This window comes from Aphelocoma coerulescens, chromosome 3, assembly GCF_041296385.1.
Source record: "Aphelocoma coerulescens isolate FSJ_1873_10779 chromosome 3, UR_Acoe_1.0, whole genome shotgun sequence".
Taxonomy (NCBI): Eukaryota; Metazoa; Chordata; class Aves; order Passeriformes; family Corvidae; genus Aphelocoma; species Aphelocoma coerulescens.
This window is the reverse complement of record NC_091016.1, coordinates 34,696,203-34,714,576: the sequence shown is the minus strand read 5'-3', so window position 1 is coordinate 34,714,576 and position 18,374 is coordinate 34,696,203. Positions and strand designations below refer to the sequence as shown.

The window sequence follows — 18,374 nt, the reverse complement described above, 5'->3', positions numbered from 1 at the left end:
AAAGAGACTCCTTGTAGAGCCCTCACCTGCAGCTCCTCTTGTGCGTTACGAGCACATCTCCAGAGCTCCCAGAGGAAGTCAGCGGCTGTCATGCTGTGGTACAGGTGTCAGGCTGGAGGTTGAACATGTCCTTGATGTGTGACAGGACAAGTGCTGGATTTTGGTTTTACCTTTCACTTCATAGTAAGTTATATACAAAAATCAGAAGAACTGGTTTGAATAATTATTTTCAGCATACCTAATAGAATTTTTAAAAGGTGAATGTCATATTTCTTTTCCTCTTCTGATAACTTTGCTGTTAAGCTTGCGAACTCCTTTGGGAAGGAGACATGGTGCTGATGAACAGCTATTTCATTAGGCTAGTTTATAGAAAAGGTTTTACTTTCTATGACAATTCTAGAATTGTTTTCACACTCCTTTTTTTACCAGTTCTATTTTCCTCTTTTTCTCATTTGTTTCACAATCTTACAACCTCCTGAGCAGTGTTCACATTAGCAACTCCTTTTTTGTAGTTGATATTAAAAAAAGAGAAACACCTTTTAATGTATTGGAATACAAAAATTAATACCAAATTGCAAATGAGATATAAAATAATTTGGGACATCTTGCAGAAATGCTGTTCAGATGGAGAGGCTTGCTCAGAGTGGTGTGGTGCCATATTTCTCATGTGAAAAGAAGTCACTAACAGTAGTGTTCTACAGGAAAACCTGCAAGGATAAAAACATCCTTGTTTTTCTTTCTTTCTTACATTGTTCATTAATGATGCTTCTTTTGGGAGTGCTGCTTTTCTTCTGCCTAAGCACAGAACAAACTTCCTGTCTTCTTTGTTGAAAAGCAACTTGGAAGAGCCATTTGCTTCTTGATACATAATGAGATACTGACCAGCATGTTTTAAAGTAATTAGAACAAACCAAAGAAGAAATCTGCAAGCCAACGGTTTTCCTTTGGTCATTGTGCCTTGCTGAACTGTTCACTATGTAAATGTAACCTTTTTTGATAAGATCCTTGGTCGTTGGCCTTCAGTTCATCCTGATGGCATTGGAGCATGTTATTCCCACCTTGCAGCTGTGGTCTACACAGTGTGCCTTTGGTTTTGCATTCACTGTTTAATGTTCCATATGGTTTGTAGACTTTTTCTTCAGAATGTTGCATTAACAATAACTTACTTATTATGCTAAGTCTTTGAATAGTTCCCTTTTCTCCAGAAATGTGAGAGCTGTGTAATGAAGATAATTTTAATTGAATTCTAAGATATTAGCAGAATTCTTAAATGTGTTAAGTTAGCTGTCTACTGACTAGAAGTAAAATACAGATTAGCACATTGACCGTAATTTAATGCTCTTAATCTTGAGTCGTTTTCAAATACTTCTGATGCAACTGTTCCTGGCAATCAAGACAGAATCTACCATGCACAAAAGCATGTAGATGTTATTCAATGAGAAGAACAGTCTCTAAGTAAGTAATATGTGCCATTGGATCTGTGGGAATTCTGACATTGAGCCTGCATGCTCTGCTCTCATCTGTCTGAGTGTCTTGTTTTCCAAGTAGAAGTCATCACATGTTGTTAGATGGCTTGAGTCAGGCATTATGCTTAGCTTGAAAGGAGAACCAGGTACTCCAGATTCCTCAAGCTCGTGTGGCTCTAATGGAGGCTGTCAGTAGGCTTCCCTGAAGACATTTGAATGGCTGTGTTGCAGATCGTTTCAGTCACTCTTCAGTTTCCATGGCCATGGGCAGACCTTCCAGTTAGATTTTCATCTGAGCATGGTAACAGGTGTTCAGTTAAGCAGCTGTTAGCCAGACAGCTAAAGCAAGATTCCAGAAATACTGCATTTTAAAAAGTGCTGTAGATGAATAGTTCATGTTTTGGGGTTTTTTTCCTGGAGAATTCCTAAATGATTAGGCCAGCATTTCAGCAGTAGAGCGGTGTGTTGAGCACTCTTGTTTTATAAGCAGAGCTAATGCTTTCTTGAATTGATACTGTAATTGCTGAATCAAGTTCAAAATGCACATTGAAATTTAGCTTTGCTTTTGTGTCTTACACAAGCATTAAAGTCACTTGGTTTTGAAACTCAACTTCAGTTTCAAGTTCAGCACTGTAAAATATGTGCTTCATTATATATCTTACCAGTAGTGGTTACTCTGCTGGTCGCAGGGTCTAATCGTGTGCATGCTGACCTTGAAGGATGATGTAGGCATTGTGGAGCAGTTCAACAGCAGGGCAAGTGGTCCTTTTGGTTTGTCATACAGTTTTAATTGGTCAGGGGCCTAATTCTTTGGGTTGGTGGTGCTGTTCATGCTCAAAGAGTTACTAAAAATAAACATTTTTACTTTTTATTATCATTAAGAATGTTTTCCTATCAAATGCATTTGATACTTGCATGTATAGTATGCATAAATAAAATCAGCTTCTCAGAATGTAAATAGAAAAGTTCTTTCCTGCTCTAGTGTTTATTCATTTTGGATGACAAGTATTAGAAATGTATTTTAAAAACAACCTATGATTCACTCTGTTCTGATTAAAAATTCAGTTAGCACACAACAAGATTAGTGATTGTGTACGGATGAGATTAATTTGGAGCTCATTACAATGACGCCAGTTTGAGTAACAAGAATTGTTTGTTATGTTAGCCTAGTTGATTGTTAATGTGAGCCAGTTAATAACTGAAGTGCTTATTCAAAATGTTAACCCCATTTTTGCAATGATTTTGAAGTCTCTTCTGTTTGGCAAAGAGGATGCAATGGAAGTATAAGCAAGGTAACTGTCAGTTCAAGGAAATGGGTACCTTAGTATTCTACTTCAGGTCTCCAGCTAGTCTCCCCAGAATTATTCTGCCCACCCACTGCTATCAAAAAGGCTTCATTAGCCTTAGTGGGAATGGAGACAAGAGGACATGAGCATTTCCTGAAGCCTACTAAGTGCAGAATATGTCCTTGTGGGCTAGTTTATAGTATATTCTTTGGGGGAATACTTAGTGCTGCATTTGTGTGGGAGGAAGAGATTGTCATCCGAGGTCTTTTGAGAATGGGCCACTGCAGTTCTCATGCCAGTACCTAGCATTGGGTGGATTGTTTTCCCTTGTGTAATTGTTGATACTGAGTACAGATTCCAGTCACTGTGCAGTTAATTCAGCTAACTGTGTTACCCAAGAGTATTGGCTGTCACACTCTATATCTTGTGTAGACCAATGTTTGTTTTTAAGTTCTTGTATTTGTACTTATTAGACTCATTTGGCTATATGATGACTGTCACAAAGGTTGTATTTTTTTCTGTGCCTGTGTTCAAAGTCTTAATCATTATTTCTGTTGGTTTCTGAGTTAGCTTTTACTGGGTAGTGAAGAGATCCTTTAAATATCCCCCTCTTCCATTTATTATCCTTTATTTACTCAAGTGCATGAGACACGTTTAACAGTGTTAACTGCCCACAGTTAAACAGTGTTAACTGCTCACAGTAACTCCAAAAAAGCCCAAACACTGCTGATATTAACTAAGGCCATTTGAACTATTTTGTTCTAAAAAGTCTGTCAGTTGTATTGTTAGCAAAGATTCAGATGTTATACATTCTAGTGTGAGAGACCCCCATAAGGGCAATGAGCTCAATGGTTTTTCTAGTGTGATTTTAAAATATAAAGCCACAGCAGTGGGTTCTGCTTGGGTCTGGGAAATGCATGGGTAAGTTCAACCTGTTTAGCTCTTTGGTGCGCTCTATTTCAAATGGCAGCAGCAGATTTCATTCTTGGACCCCTAACCTGCTGCTCTTGTACTGAAAGCATTAAATTACTTTGGCTTCAGTTGAACTTGGGGAATTTAGGTGAAACAGAATGCAGAATTGGATTCTCCAATTTATTAAAAGGTTTTTTCCTTATTTTGAACTGCTTTATATTCCCATTTACTGTGTTCACTTTTTCAGTCATATCTTGACTTAATATGTCAAAATGTGTTTTGATTATTTATAACCCAATGATATTTGTTGTTTAATTTTCTGAAACAAACACGAATTCTGAAAACTTTTTATTCCTATCCCTCTCTATTGATCCTATTTGTATATATGGGGGATGTAGATATGTGTGCACATGTATATATGCATATAGTCACTGCAGCCTTTCTGAATGTTTGTCTGGTATTGATAGGCAGGGGAAAAAAAAATCACGTTTTATAACATCAGAGAATAATTTAATTCAGGAATTTTCCCAAGGACCTTTTGACTGGTATTGTTGTATAGTTACAGTATACATTTTTGTCCACGTGGTCAAACAATAGAGATATTCCAGTGCAGCATTCCTTTTAAAGCCAGATCTGGAAGAATGTTATTTTGAATGTATTTTGATCTGGTTTTGGTGTCTGAGCTCCACATAGTTCCTCAGGGAATCACAAAATCACAGAATAGTTAGGGTTGGAAGGGCCCTCTGCAGATGGCCCTTCCTAGTTCAACCCCTGTGCCAATTTGAATAAGTACTGGGTCTAAAATGAGAAATCCCCAAAAGAGCATTCTGGCTGGGAATCCTCTCCTGCCCTGGCCCAAGCCTGGGCAACTTGACTGCAGCCTGTGTGAGGCCAGCATTCAGGAGGTCCTTCTGAAAAGTTACACGGTGTAGATGTGTGGTAGAGATAGTGGCTGTACAGTCCAGCAGGAGGAGTTCAAGAGGATGACAGAAAAAAAGCTTTTCCTGTCATCTTTCCATCTTTGACTCCTTCAAGACCTTTCTACACCAGGAAATTATTCCTTTTTCTCCTTGGTTTAGTCTTCTTAATTTCTCTTGCTATTTTATTTTTGTCCTTTTTGTCTAGAGTTGTTTATATTTATGAGCTTGTTAGCCACCTTGTATTACTTTGCCATTTTCTATTCATGTAAAACCATTGCATATATTTACCTCACTTTCTTTTTGCCAAACTTCAGCATTTCCTAGCCCAGTTTATAAAATGTGGCTTTCTGTCTCAAAGTGTAAGCAGAAGAGAATATGCTGAGGTTACAAGTTCTGCTTTACTTAGTTGCAGCATTTTGGCTGGACTTTTCACCTAGTGAATCCAGAAATTTAAAAAAAAAATTCCATAGTTTGAAAAGACTTCTTTAATTTTGAGGGAACAAAATATCTGTTAAGCCAGGTAGTTTTGCCTTTCTTGCTTAAATCTTGCTGGTGTAGAAGGCAAAAGTAATTCCTTAGTTCTGTAAAGGGCTTCGGGGGAAAAATTTCCCTTAATTTTTTGGCACAAGTTTCTCTGATAATGCAATTTCTCCCTAGAATATGAAAAATCTAGAATATTAGCTTTTAAAATACAGTATTTCAGTCCAGGAAAGATGAGTTTTTGGAGAACATTGGAATGTGCATGAACATTTGGCTGAAGGATGGCAAAGTGGGAGAAAATGTTTTTCTGCCATACTAACTGAAGTGTGCATGATGAAGGACTTAATCATTGTGCACTAATAAAATAAGGGGAGAAAACATTTTATGGTTTTCCATTCATAGCATTGTATTAGGAAAAAATAAAGATTATTTTCATTTGTCATGTGAGTTTGGCCATATTTTTCATGGTTATAGATTTACATGGGCCAGAAGGTTGGACCAGAATAACAGGATGTTTACATTTTTAATATAAAATGCTGAAAAAGATGTTGAGGCTTGTATGTCTTTCCTTTGCAGGAAATACAGTCCTTGCTAGTGGTAAGGGTGGTATACTGAATTCCAGCAAATCATTCACTTTCAAGCCATAGTTTATACCAAATATATAAAGTTGGATATCCCAAGCCAGACGTATGAAAGCAGAACGTCTTACATGTGGAAGTCTGGGAGTACAATGCCAATGTGTTGGCATTTATAATTCTTGAATGCAAACCAGCAAACTGGTAATGTACTTCTGACTATTTTTTGCTTCAGTTTTTTAATATGTAATCATACTTTACTTGAGCAATGTTTTGCTAGAAACGGTGAAAAAAGTATTATTAGAGAAACTAGCGGAAAACGAAAAGATTCTGGCCCTTATGTGTGATGTTACTGTCAAAATACACTCTGCTTCCTTACATGAACTCTAGAAACAGTCAGAAATGGCGTGTCTTGAAGGCAACAGCTTGTTAGCTTTTTAGAAACACATTTACAAGGGGCTTGGGTTTGGGTGGGGGTTTTTGTGAGAGAAAAGACTGGCTCTAGGACAGCCTTCCTGAATTGAGAATACACTTAAATTCTGTGTAGTATGCCCATTGAATTCATGTTGATGTGCTATTATAATCCGTTTTTCTGTAGAGGAAGTTGGTCAGTGCTTATGAATATGCAAGTAGAAAAAACTTCTAAATTAACTGATTACAGAAGATCAGTTAGAAATGGCCATTTGGTCTAATAATGCAGTTTTGTATTTGATTTCATTCTGGACTGTGAATTCTGTTATAATTTATGACTGTACTTTTCTCCAATTAAATTAGTTTAAGTTTGGTACCCTGAAGGTTCTTTCCTTCAGAAGATGTTGTTGGAGCAAAGAAATAAATGTCTCAAAAGAAATAAAAAGATAAATAAACTCAGGATGGTTTTCAAAAGATCTCTTCATTTCCCCAAATGGAAGAGGGCTGAAGATATATTTTCTTTCCTTTTTATTGGTCTCAGTTTCAGCCTATATTTGTTTCAAAACCTCTCTTTGTTTTACTCATTCTTTACATTCTTTTATGTCTGCGTTTCCTTGCTATCTTCTATTTCAGTTCCTCAGGCATATCTGCTCTTTTTTAGAGATAACTACAGAAATATAATTCAAATTTAGTCAGCATCTTGAGTCTTTTGTTTGCAGTATAAGAGTTTGTACAGTTTTACATGAACTCTGCCATATACCCATCTTCCCAGAGATGCAGCTTTTACATTCATAAAGGAATCTAATGAGTGTTCTCATGCTGCTTTTTTGAGAAGAGATAACTAATTTGCAATAATTTTTCTGGTATGGTAGAGAAGTAATTGTGATTTCCGGTATCTTAGGGTTTACACAATGGTATTCTGTAAATGTTTTCTTTAGGAACTGTATTTCCAAGGTCTTATAAACTCTCTTGTAGTACAGATGTGAAAATAAAGATGCCAATACTGCTCTCAGAACAGTGAGATCCATTGTGTTATACATTGATTTTAATTTGCAGGATTTTGGAAGGGGAAAAATGGTTAGAAGGAAACAGTTCAGCCTGTGCCACCCAACGATAAGTGCTCATGGGATGTTAGTGGATGCTGTCCAAAACATTAGCTGTGAAGGTTCTGCCTTTTTGCTGTAGCTAAAATTACTTGTGTCGACAGGAAAGGAAAAACCACAAGAGATGATAAGAGTGAAAGACTTGCTATTTAAAAGGGACTCTTGAGGTAAAGCATCAACAGTGGTCCGTTCTCTGGTCCACTGAGGGTCTGAGGAGTTGAGGCCTGTTCACACTGCCATCAAGGCATGGTAAGTGAGTCTTTAGGTAAAAGATGCATCTGCCAATGTCTTGTGGGGGAATTATTCTTGTCTTCATGCTTTGTTCCTTTTACTTGCCATGTCTAGTTAAATATGTACACCTCTGGTAGCCAGCTCTCAGGGGGAAAAAGTGCAGTGTACTCACATGGAGAAACTAATGATTAGGGCATTGGATTCACTATCCCAGAATTTATTATGTGCTGAGGGAATTAAGAAATTCCCTCTTGGATCAGGTAAAGGTATCATCTGCTTTCTGAGAGAGCTGTGCTGAGAGGTCTGGAAAGAAACAGAACTTGCTCTAATCCCCTAGCAAAGTAGGACAAGAAATGCTTATGCATGCCAAGTCTTCAGGAGATTAATTAGATAGTAGGCAGTTGTCGCTTTTAAGGGTCTGATTATCTTCTAAGAGAGTTCTGTGGGAGAACCAGGCAGACTCTTTCAGGAAGAGTGCACAACATAAAAATGTTCTCCTGGGCTTGGCTTCACAGATTCTGGATTTCCTGAGCACCCTTAAGTTACCAAAATCTGCTGTCTCTTAACTGCTCCTACAGCAGGGAATAGAAAAAATTTGTAGTAACCCTAGGAAGCTGAGTTTACTCCTTTTTTGGGTGAATGGTACTTGAGGGGCAGTGTCGCATTTATTCTAGGTGAATGCAGAAGAGTGTTCTCCATGTGTCAGATTTGCTGGGATCTCTTATAGAGTTGCTTTGGGTATTGGATCATTTATCAAGAATCACACTGTGTAGCCAGTGGAAGAAAAAAGGGAAAATAATTTCATCCAAGACATAAGATGCTTTTCTGAAAGCAGAATTAATTTATTATGTTGTTTTCCTGCTCTGTATTTTCTTGCTAATTCAAGGCCTTCAGGTATTTGGGATTTCAACTAATTGTTTATAAGCTATTCTAATTTCTGTATCCAGTTTTCACAGCCTCTTGCCAAAATTAAAAGTTAAAATAAATACTGACAATCCCTAGTTTTGCTTTGTGCAAATGGTTTATCTGATGTTCACAGTAGTAGAGCACACTGTAAATTCTTTGGTTGTATTTGACAGAATACAATTGCAATGACAGAAGTGCTCCAGAGTTGAACTGTTTTTTAAAATGTTAAGTTTTGATGTTTGCTTGGGCCCAAAAATGATCATTTCAAGAAGATCACTCCAGAAAGTTGTTCCAGTGGTGCTTTGGGGGAGAGGGATATGAAGAACCTGTGAAAACAAGATGACAAGTAGATGGCATGTAGGTTTACAGTGATTGATTTGAAGCTGCAGCCTGTAGGATGTTTAAGTGCTGGCTGCTAAGAAACTGAAGCCTTTGAAGTTGTTATAACACTCCAGCCCTGCAAATACTGTGAAAAATATCTGTTGATAGAAAGATGTGAGCATATGGTAGATAATTATCCTGTGCCTTTTTCTGTGAGCAATTTCCCTGTGGTGGCCTATGAAGAGTAGAGCAAAGAGGGGACTGAAACCAGGTATGCCAGCTTCTACACTAATGCTGTAACCACTGGACCAATATCTCCTCTGTATTTATGTGGAGGATAAGTACTAATATCACACTGTGATCTTTCTCATTTCACGTAAAAACTTACATTGGTACTGATTTTAAGCCACTGTAGGATGCAAGTTGTGTGCATGTGGTGTGCAGAGATATAAACAAAATGCAAATCTGTACTTAACTTTATTCTTTATGATAATTCTGGATGAAAGATGCTATAGAAATGCATTACCACTGTTACGGGCTTGGGAGGTTTTGTTTACTGACATTTTCTCATGAAAGTTAATTTCTTGCTTAGAAATATAAAAGTACACTAACTTAAAATAAGATCTTGCTGTTATTTCCTGTAGTATAGCCAGGAAAAACAGTTACAATCTGTCTTCTTTAAAATCACATTCCTGGAAGATATTCTGGCAACCTGGGTATTTAAACACATTTCAAAGAAAAACAACTTCAAATCAATTAGAAATTGTTACCGTATTTCCTTTCTGATAGTGTAGAATTGTATTTTGCTGCAGACATTGCCTGGAGTTATGAAATAAGCAATAACCTGTGAAGGAGTCTGTGAATTAGCAGCTTTATGGAACATGAGGCCCATTGTATTGTGAAAAAAAATGGGGAGTAGGTAATCATGGACACTGGCTAGTTTGCATAGGTCTTGATTAGCTTTTTTGGAAGGATAAAGGAAAGACTACAAAGCATAAAATGTTCTAGAACAAAATTTAAATGTGGGGGTTTTGCCAGAAGTTGAATAGTATGGCAGTTCTGGAAAGCTAATCTCTGCTAATAGGCCTGAGAAGTTACTTTGTTGGGGGTTTTTCACTTTCCTCACCTATAAGATCTCACTAGAACTGATACTGTCAGGCTGCAAATTTTCCTTGTCTCTTTTGGAAATCCAGTTGGTGTCATTGCTACTCATTTAAATGAGTTACTGTTGAAATGGCTTAAATTGCATCCTGTGGGTGGCCTTATAACAGCTCTACTCTGCCTTTTATACCGACTTCAAGTGAATTCATTTTCTCAACTCTTTGGTCATGTCTGATTGTTGAAAAACCTTACCCTATCAAACTGTCCACTTACTGTGCAGCCAACTTCTGTCAGCAGACAGGATCAGGAGACAGGGAGTTCACAGATTGAATCTGCAGCCCGAAAAAATCTCTGGGGTTATACTTCTTAGTGAAAATCAATGCTCCTTGGTGCGATTATTTACCTTAATATCTGGCAGATCATCAGAACAGATCTCCTGAATCACGTGGATTTCTCCAATGTAGACACAGTTTGATGGACACCTATGCGCTATTAATCTCTGTATAGTAATTGAATACTATTTTTCCATTCCTACTGCCACACAACAGGAGGTAGAGGGCAAATTTAGTGAATGTACATGCTGTTGGTTAATTGTTTTAAGGTCTAGATAACTGTTTTCTTGAATATCTTGTCCTGAAACTTTGTTTTATAATGAAAAAAGTCAGCCAGGAAAACTTCTGCCATGAAGGGGCATTTAACTTCCTTATGTAGAATTGCTTACTTGTGGATAGGTAAATAGTTATTGGCCATCTTCTGTATGACAGTAGCTACAACTGTGTGTGCTTGTGATGCTTGTGAAGTCTGGTGTCTATCATATGGATGTTTTCATTCCATTACTTTTTCTGAAGGCCATTTTGAATTCATTTCTGTAGATCATTTTTCATTCATTCCTAACTGGAAAAATGGGGATTACTCAGTCGTCACAGATGACATTATCAGGCTTTTGTGTTCACGAGAATATACAGTCATCTTTGGATGCTATTAAAACTGCTACTGAAACATCTGTACTTCCTAAGATGAGGCAACAATTGATCTTTTTAGAAAATGAAAGTTACACAAGTTGCAGTATGGCAAAGCCATAAAAAATGCTGAAATTAAAAACTACAAGGTTGAAATTAAAGATCTGATGCATGAAGTTGCTCCTAGTGTGTGGAGATCATGGAGAGACATGCAAGCAGTATCTAGACTGAAGAGAGTTGTTTAATTGAGCCTCCATCTGTGTGCTCAGAAATAACAGGTAAGTTCTTCAATGATACTCTGAAAAAATGATAACATTAAAGAAGATCCTACCCAATCTGAGTTATGCATGTAGGCCTTCATGTGAGATCAGCATGAATGCAGAAGTAGTTGCAGATGCAGTTTGAGTTGATTCGTACTTGTATAGTGTTGTACAGTGGGAGGGACACTTTCAGTCTAACTGGCTAACTATTGAGTAACTTAGAGAGTTTGCACTGCAGAGTTCGTTTAAAGATATCTACTGGCAAACAAGGCAAGGGATCCAAGTCTGGATTTCTTTATTTTAAATGCATTAATGATTGTTCTGTTAAATTTTATTAACTCTCTGGAAGGTCTGCAGAAATCTCATTTCAAATTAGACAGGATTTATTAAGTGAAATACGTAACTTAGTCTGTTAATACCCCAGTCACTGTGATCATTTTTTTCCCTATAAAATTCATTTTATTCACAGTTTTATAGCAAATTCCGGAAAAAACCTTCTCTTTTCAGAATGCATGTGATTTTGGTAAAATGATAATGTATAGATGTGTGAGCAAGGCAGAAGAAGATTTTGATATAAGCCACAGAAAGCATTGTCTTTTTCTATATACATAATTGCTTGTTATTTTTGTATTTGGGCTTTTCATACCTTCTTGGCTTCCGTGATCTGTGTTCTTATTTCCAGGTTTTTTTTAAAGTTGTAACAACTAAACCTCATAATCTTGAAGTTGCATCAGACCTTAATACTTATACAAGGTCTGAGTTTTGTAGCAGAACTTGAAGCAATGAAACACAAACACCAGAAGCTCACACCGTTCTAATGTTTTAAATCTTCTTAAATACTGTCTCTTAAAAAGCTGGATTGGCTAGAGCTGGAATACAGCCTTCGGACAAACAACCAGAAAATGAAGCACACTCAGTTACTACTCTTTTTGCTCCAGGTTTAATATTTTGCTGATTTCCAAAGTCTAATAGTGAATACAATACTGCATTGCTAAATAAAATCTTACTTAGAAGACCCTTTACCTCTAAAGAAGGTCAGCTTCCTGTTACACTACTCTCATCAACTAAAGTGACTAATTGTGTGTCCTCAGAAGAATCTCTATGACGCTGAAATTGTAGCAGTGTAGACACTCTAAGGGGGGTAAATTTGACAAATCAAATTCTGCCTTAGATTTCAAGAGTGTATTTTGCAGGTAGTTGTTTACTTTATCTCTGATTTCAAAAATAGAAGGAAGATTAAAGAAGGTGCTGTTTGAGAACAATATAACACCTGTTTTGACATCCTGTTGAAATTGGATTACAGTAAAGTTGTTTAAAAGTATTTTCAGGTGAATGCACCTAGTGCTTAGGGCAAATAAGTTACACTAAGATATGTAAAAAGAAATTTCATACGTAAACATGGCATTGTATTCCGTAGTGTTTGTGTTAAAATTTATGAGTTTAGGTAAAAAGTACAGCCCTTCTGCAAAGTTAACAAAATGGATGGAAATGTGGTGGCCAAATAGCAAGCACTACAATAATATAATTCTAAAGCTAAGAATGGTTTATATAAATCAGAATTTGTGTTTCAGATAATTTGTGTAGCTCTTGTACATTTATTCTTTCATCAGTGAGAATCCATTACAATTCATGTATATCCTGGGTGGGTAGTTGAATTGTTCTTCAAGTGATTTGTTTTTATAACCAGTTTGTACTTCAAAACTTGAGTTGCTGAATGAAAGGTGTTTAGTAAGGATCCTACAGTCAAATCGTTCATTTTAATTCCTGTAGCTTTAAGGCAATACAGAATAAACACTGTTTTGATGCAGTGTTCTTGAATTCTTTGGAAAGAGCACTACTTCAGCTCTGTGCTGCACAAATGACAATGGATTTCCTCTTGCTCTTTTTTTGTTCTGTAGTGCAATGTTATTTAAAAAACAAAAGGTTCGGTTGCATTTAGGTCAGTTATTAAAATACTGTTGGTCATTTCCTTTGACAGAACATTTCTATTGTGTTATACCAATGTCATTAGGAGGAAAGGTTATTCCCACTTGTCTGGCTGATATCAATACATACTGGCATATTACATCCTCTGGCTTTCTGGAAATGCTTTATTTGAGCAGCAGCTTGGGAACAGGAAATTTAAGGTTATATGTAGTCTGGTTTCAGACTGCGTGATAGAAAATGTGTTTCCTAGAAGATGCTGTCTACCTGACAAGATTTTCTCTAGTATTTTGTAGAATTGGATAAGCTTAAATGGGTTCAAGTTCAAACAATTTTTCACCAGCTGTAGGTGGCAGACAAGGTAGAACAAGGCTCTCAGTCACTCTGTAGTACTTGAGGAACTTACATGAATTGGATTAGTATGTCTCCAATTCACCAATTCCTCTGGAATGTAGTTTACCTTTTAAGACACGGCAATGATAATATTCCCATCTTAGAGGTGTTCCTACTGTCTGTAAGGGGGAGAAAACAGAGTACTTTTACATCAAGCCGTGGTCAAATGTGAAGTCTGTGACACTGGGGTAACTTCTAAAGGCAGAGGTTCAAGGATAGCCCTTTAGCCATGCTGGGCAGCCCTTTCTACCAGAATCAGAGTGAGCACGAGGAATACAGTCCAATCCTGTAGCTGTTCATGCATTTAAAACACAGCAATACATACTTCATGTTGCTTTCACTGACAAATTAGACTGGTATGGTTTAAGTGATGATGCTGAAAATGAGAAATTGATTTTGGTAACATCTTCATATATATTACTTCAGTGGGAAAAAATACTAAGTTGTGGAAAGAGAAGTGCTTGAGATATTAAGCCATCGTACACATACACTGAAATCTGTATAAAACTATTCCATAGGGACATATCTAAAGTCATCAGAAATAATAAAAGTTATAACCCTTTTTGATGGAAATAGCCACAATAGTTAGAGATCAGGCTACGAGTAAATTTCATTGTAGAGCTGAAGCATGGTGCCTGGTGAGTAACTGATTAAGCTTTCTATCTGCCTTTCTAGGGCATCAGAAGATAAAATTTGTACACAAACTCATTCATTTCTTTTCAGGCCAGAGCTGTGGAGTCTCACCTTGCTAAGATCCTGTTTCGGTTTGAGCTTTTTTTAAACCTCTTCATAAAGCTAAAAATAGCTGAGGTTGGAAGGAGCCTTTAGATAGAGATTGCTAGCCCAGCTGCCCTGCCTGGGCAGAATCAGATAGATCAGGCTGTCCAGGTCCTTGTCCAGTCAGGTTTTGAGTATGTCTTAGGACAAAGACTCAACAACTTCTTTATGCAACCTGTTCACTTGTGTTTATTACTTTCTGTGTTACACAAAATATAAATTTGTTTATGAAATGTCTGTAACTTAACAGGAAGAAGTAACATGCCATCCAACTACACTGAATACAAATATGGATAAGAAATTTCATGAAGCTACTATATTTTATCTTCACTTAGTTGTAAAATGCAGACATCTGCTAGTTCTGAGTTTCTTAACTGTACAATTAATATAATTTAAAATTCTGTTGCAGCTAATTTATTGTCAAATGTCTGTGTGATATACAGCCTTCTAGTACCTAAATGGGCCCTCAAGAGAACTGGAAAGGGAATTTTTACAAGAGCATGGAGTGGTGGGAGAAAGGTTAATGGCTTTAAATTGAAATAGGGTAAACTAAAGTTAGATATAAGGAGGAAATTATTTACTGTAAAGGTGGTGAGGCACTGGAACAGGTTGCACAGAGAAGTTGTGGATGCCTCATCCTTGGAAGTGTCGAAGGCCAGGTTGGAAGGTGCTTTGAGCACCCTGGTCTAGTGGAAGGTGTTCCTTCCCTGAACTATATGATCTTTAAGGTCCCTACCAACCCAAACCATTCCATGATTCTATGAAATGCAGATTAGTTTTGCTTATACTCAAAGCTCACCGAAAGCCACATGACTGTGTTAACACACTCTGAGGTTGTATCAACAAAACCTCTTGAAGATACAAGTGCAAAGCATATGAGCACTTAAGTACTTTCAATCAGTGCTGTCTCATGTCCTAACATCATGGACTACAGGGTGAGTCCTCATTTGCCTTTCACATAGGTCCATTTTTGGTCACGTAGATGCAGGCATGCAGCATTGGTCTTATTAGATATGGTTTGTAACACCAAATACTGCCTGAATAAAACTTACTGTGCATAGACGACTGATGTAACCCAATTAAAGCAGTGATAACATTGCTACTGTGCTACTGACACAGAGCTATCTTAATTGTATTATCATTTTTATTTCTGTTAGGTGTTTTTCTTGAAACACAGTGAGCCTGTAATAAAAATTTCTGCCAGGCATATTAAAGAGACTTTTGTGTACAGATGACATTTGTGTTAAGGGGATGAGTCAAAGTTATTCTAGTGAAGAGAAGGTTAAGGTGAAATAAATCACAAGGTCGAGGCAAGAGAAGAAAACCCGTTTGCTCTACCACTGTGAATGAAGCCACTATTTGAGATAATGGAGCAGAGCAGTTTCTGCAGTTGGTGTTAATTTACCATGTTGACTTGGTGACTGCTTTTTGAATCAGTTATTGTGCAAGGTGGTACTTACTTAATCCTTATGTATTGCCTATCAGTTTTAATTTAATTCCAACTTTGCCAGTTCTCAGATGCAACAGTATAATTTTAGGAAATAATAGAATGGTAATTTGGGCCTATATAAGCCTGGTAGTAGCCCTGTTACCAGTTTTATGGTAGGTCCTCCTATTTGATATTAAGCTTCTTCTGTTTCACCTGGTTTTCTTCCAAAGCACGGTAGAACCTTTGTATTTTAATATTGTGGTTTAGTTTTGTCACAGAGGTTCCACATGCATATGTGCCTCTGGTATCAGAATGGGAGGGGGATTGCTTGTCTTTTATTCCTGTAAACAATTTTGGTCTTTGTTCTTTTCTACTCAACAGAATTTAGCTTCCTGGAATCCTTCAAACCCTGAATGCCTCCTGCTTGTTGTGAAAGAGCTTTTGCAGCAATATCACCAATTTCAGTGCAGCCGATTACGGGAGAGCTCTCGTCTCATGTTTGAGTATCAGACTTTACTTGAAGAGCCCCAGTATGGAGAAAACATGGAAATCTATGCTGGCAAAAAAAACAACTGGGTAAGCTCTTATTTCACCTGTAATGCTTTTAGCAAATACAACTCTTGCTTCAGAAAACTTCTTACTGTGGATCTCCATGCTTTCTGTGTCCAATGGAGAAAACTCCTGTTTGACTCCAGCTCATTTTCTATACTCCCTGTTTGGTATGTTGCTGTGTTCCATTACCTTGGTTGAACCAGATTTCCAGATGAGAACTGGTTTTGAACCTGCTGTTCATCGTCTGGTTTATAGGTGAAAACTTTGAAACTGTTGAAAAGCCTGTGCTATGTTTAGAGGGCACAGTACAACGTTAATGTGGAAGTTTGAGTTAGCTTTGAAGATTTGAGAGGCAGAATAACCGTGTTGGTATAACACCCTGCCGGCCTACCAGCCTGCTTAGGGCTAGGATGTATTAGGGGGTGTTTCCACATTATGATTGAGTTGATTTAATTGGTAGCTGCAGTTGCTGGTATCTCTCTTGTGCTTGTGTAAGCTGAGATGAGTTGTTCCAAGAACCTAAACTGGAGAGGAGAAACTAAGCCAACTAATTTTTTGCAAGAGGAGGCAAGATGGGCTAGAGGAGTGACTTTGTAGGGACATGCTTTCATATGACAGTCAGACATTAAACAGGCTTATCTGTTTCCTGAAGCTATATCCCATATTCCCACTTGGGAAATGTGCCATGCTTTATAGAAACCTCTGTATCTCTAAGATGTGGCCATTGGCAATGTAGGCATTTTGGTTACTGTGTGAATTGTTTGTTTTTTTTATTCAATCTCTGCCACAGAGTAAGCTTTGCAAAAATCAGGGGGTTTTCTGCTGGTAATATGTTTCTCATGGGAAGTTTGGAGTTAGATATGTCAGGAAATATCTAATGGTGTTTATGATGAACTTGTTTCCCTCTTGCTTTCAGAAATACCATACTCTTAAGATAAACAGGCCTTCAGAAGCAGTATCTTCTAAAGTAGGTGCAGTCTGAAAATTGATGAAAATTCAGCACTCCTATTATCAAGGCCTAGAATTCAACTTTATGTCACTTCAATCATCCTTAAGTTACAGGTGATGCAAGGATGTCTACTTTACAACTCACACATTCATCTGGTCTTCTTTTCTTAGACAAGTCATCTAGGCTTTTTTTATTTGAACCCATGCTTAATTTTCTTCATCAAAGAAATTCAGACCTCCTTTTTTTTAAATGTTTATAGATCAGAGTATTTGATTGAAATTAACTTATTCACAGATGTTTCTGTACAGTTACTGTCTGTAGCTTGCATCACAAACAACTTGTTGTATCTCTAAATTTCACCAGACTGGTTTATTGAAGTGCAGAAGGCTTTCTGAACTGTACTGAGATTTTTATCATAGCTTTTGCCAGTTGCAAAAATTCTACTAAGACTGTAGAAAACTGGGGGTTTTCTTCCTTTTAAAGAGGAAAGACATAGCTACTCAAGTAGCTTTCGGGTCTTCTCAGTCTTCCGTAACTGAATAAGGAACTTCCTTTTCTTTCATTTTAAATGCTGTCTTAATTAAAAATATTCCAGTAAAATAAATCTTAAATACATTTTGAGTCAAATCCTTTTCATCATTGCAGAGCTATTTTAGATTTTTCCATAGTGTGTGCTTTTTTTCCAAGTCTTTATTCTCTCAAGAAGACTCTTGAGAGTCTTGAAAATTCTATGAACTTGCTATACATGACAGAGGCTTGTTTACTAGTGTCCTAAAATGCAACTGTGAAACTAACTTGTGTGGTTCTCTTTCCTGTTCTTTACAACTGATTTGTTAGCCTCAAGGATCAGCAAAATAGGAGTGTTTTTCTAAAAAGCAGGAGATAAATGGCCTTTTATCTTCTCTGCCTAGAAGGCATGAATTGAAATTCATGGTGTTGCTGTCTCTCAGGGATCAATAGGAGTTCAACAGATTTCGCAAATAATCAAGTATGAGCCTTGCACAGTGTTACGAAAGCAATCATCTTAGGTGCATGAGTTAAAAAAACTTTGAAGAGAAGGCCTGAATTCAGCACTGTGTCCCAAAATGGAGCAGAAATTCGCTCTTATACCTTTGTTCCACTATCTCCAGTTTCCTGAAGTGCAAGTCTCCAAGACATATGATGAATTGACAAACTATTATCTAGCTTAGTAGCTTCATGTTGGCGGAGTACCAGCGGATGCAGGAGACATTAAATATTTAATCGCTTAGGGCTGTGGCCAGAAATTCATCTGTCTCAACCTGATGCCTGTATCCAGCTGGTTGGGGCTGGGGCGGTGAGCACCATGGACAGGGGCTGCTCCCTGTCCAGCCAGAGCACCTTTGGAAGTATTAGTTTGCAAAATAATCTTGATTGAATTACATGAAAGATCTAGACTTTT

At 37.3% G+C, this 18,374-nt stretch overlaps 1 protein-coding gene across 3 annotated transcripts in view; it reads left to right on the top strand.

Annotated features, from left to right (window-relative positions):
- Positions 1-18,374, top strand: part of BABAM2 (BRISC and BRCA1 A complex member 2) — a 161,941-nt gene that overhangs the window by 33,270 nt on the left and 110,297 nt on the right. For all 3 annotated transcript variants that reach the window (XM_069009799.1, XM_069009798.1, XM_069009800.1), the window contains exon 5: positions 15,835-16,029. In XM_069009799.1, coding sequence (XP_068865900.1) covers positions 15,835-16,029 — 195 coding nt within the window. The remainder of the gene's footprint in view (positions 1-15,834; positions 16,030-18,374) is intronic.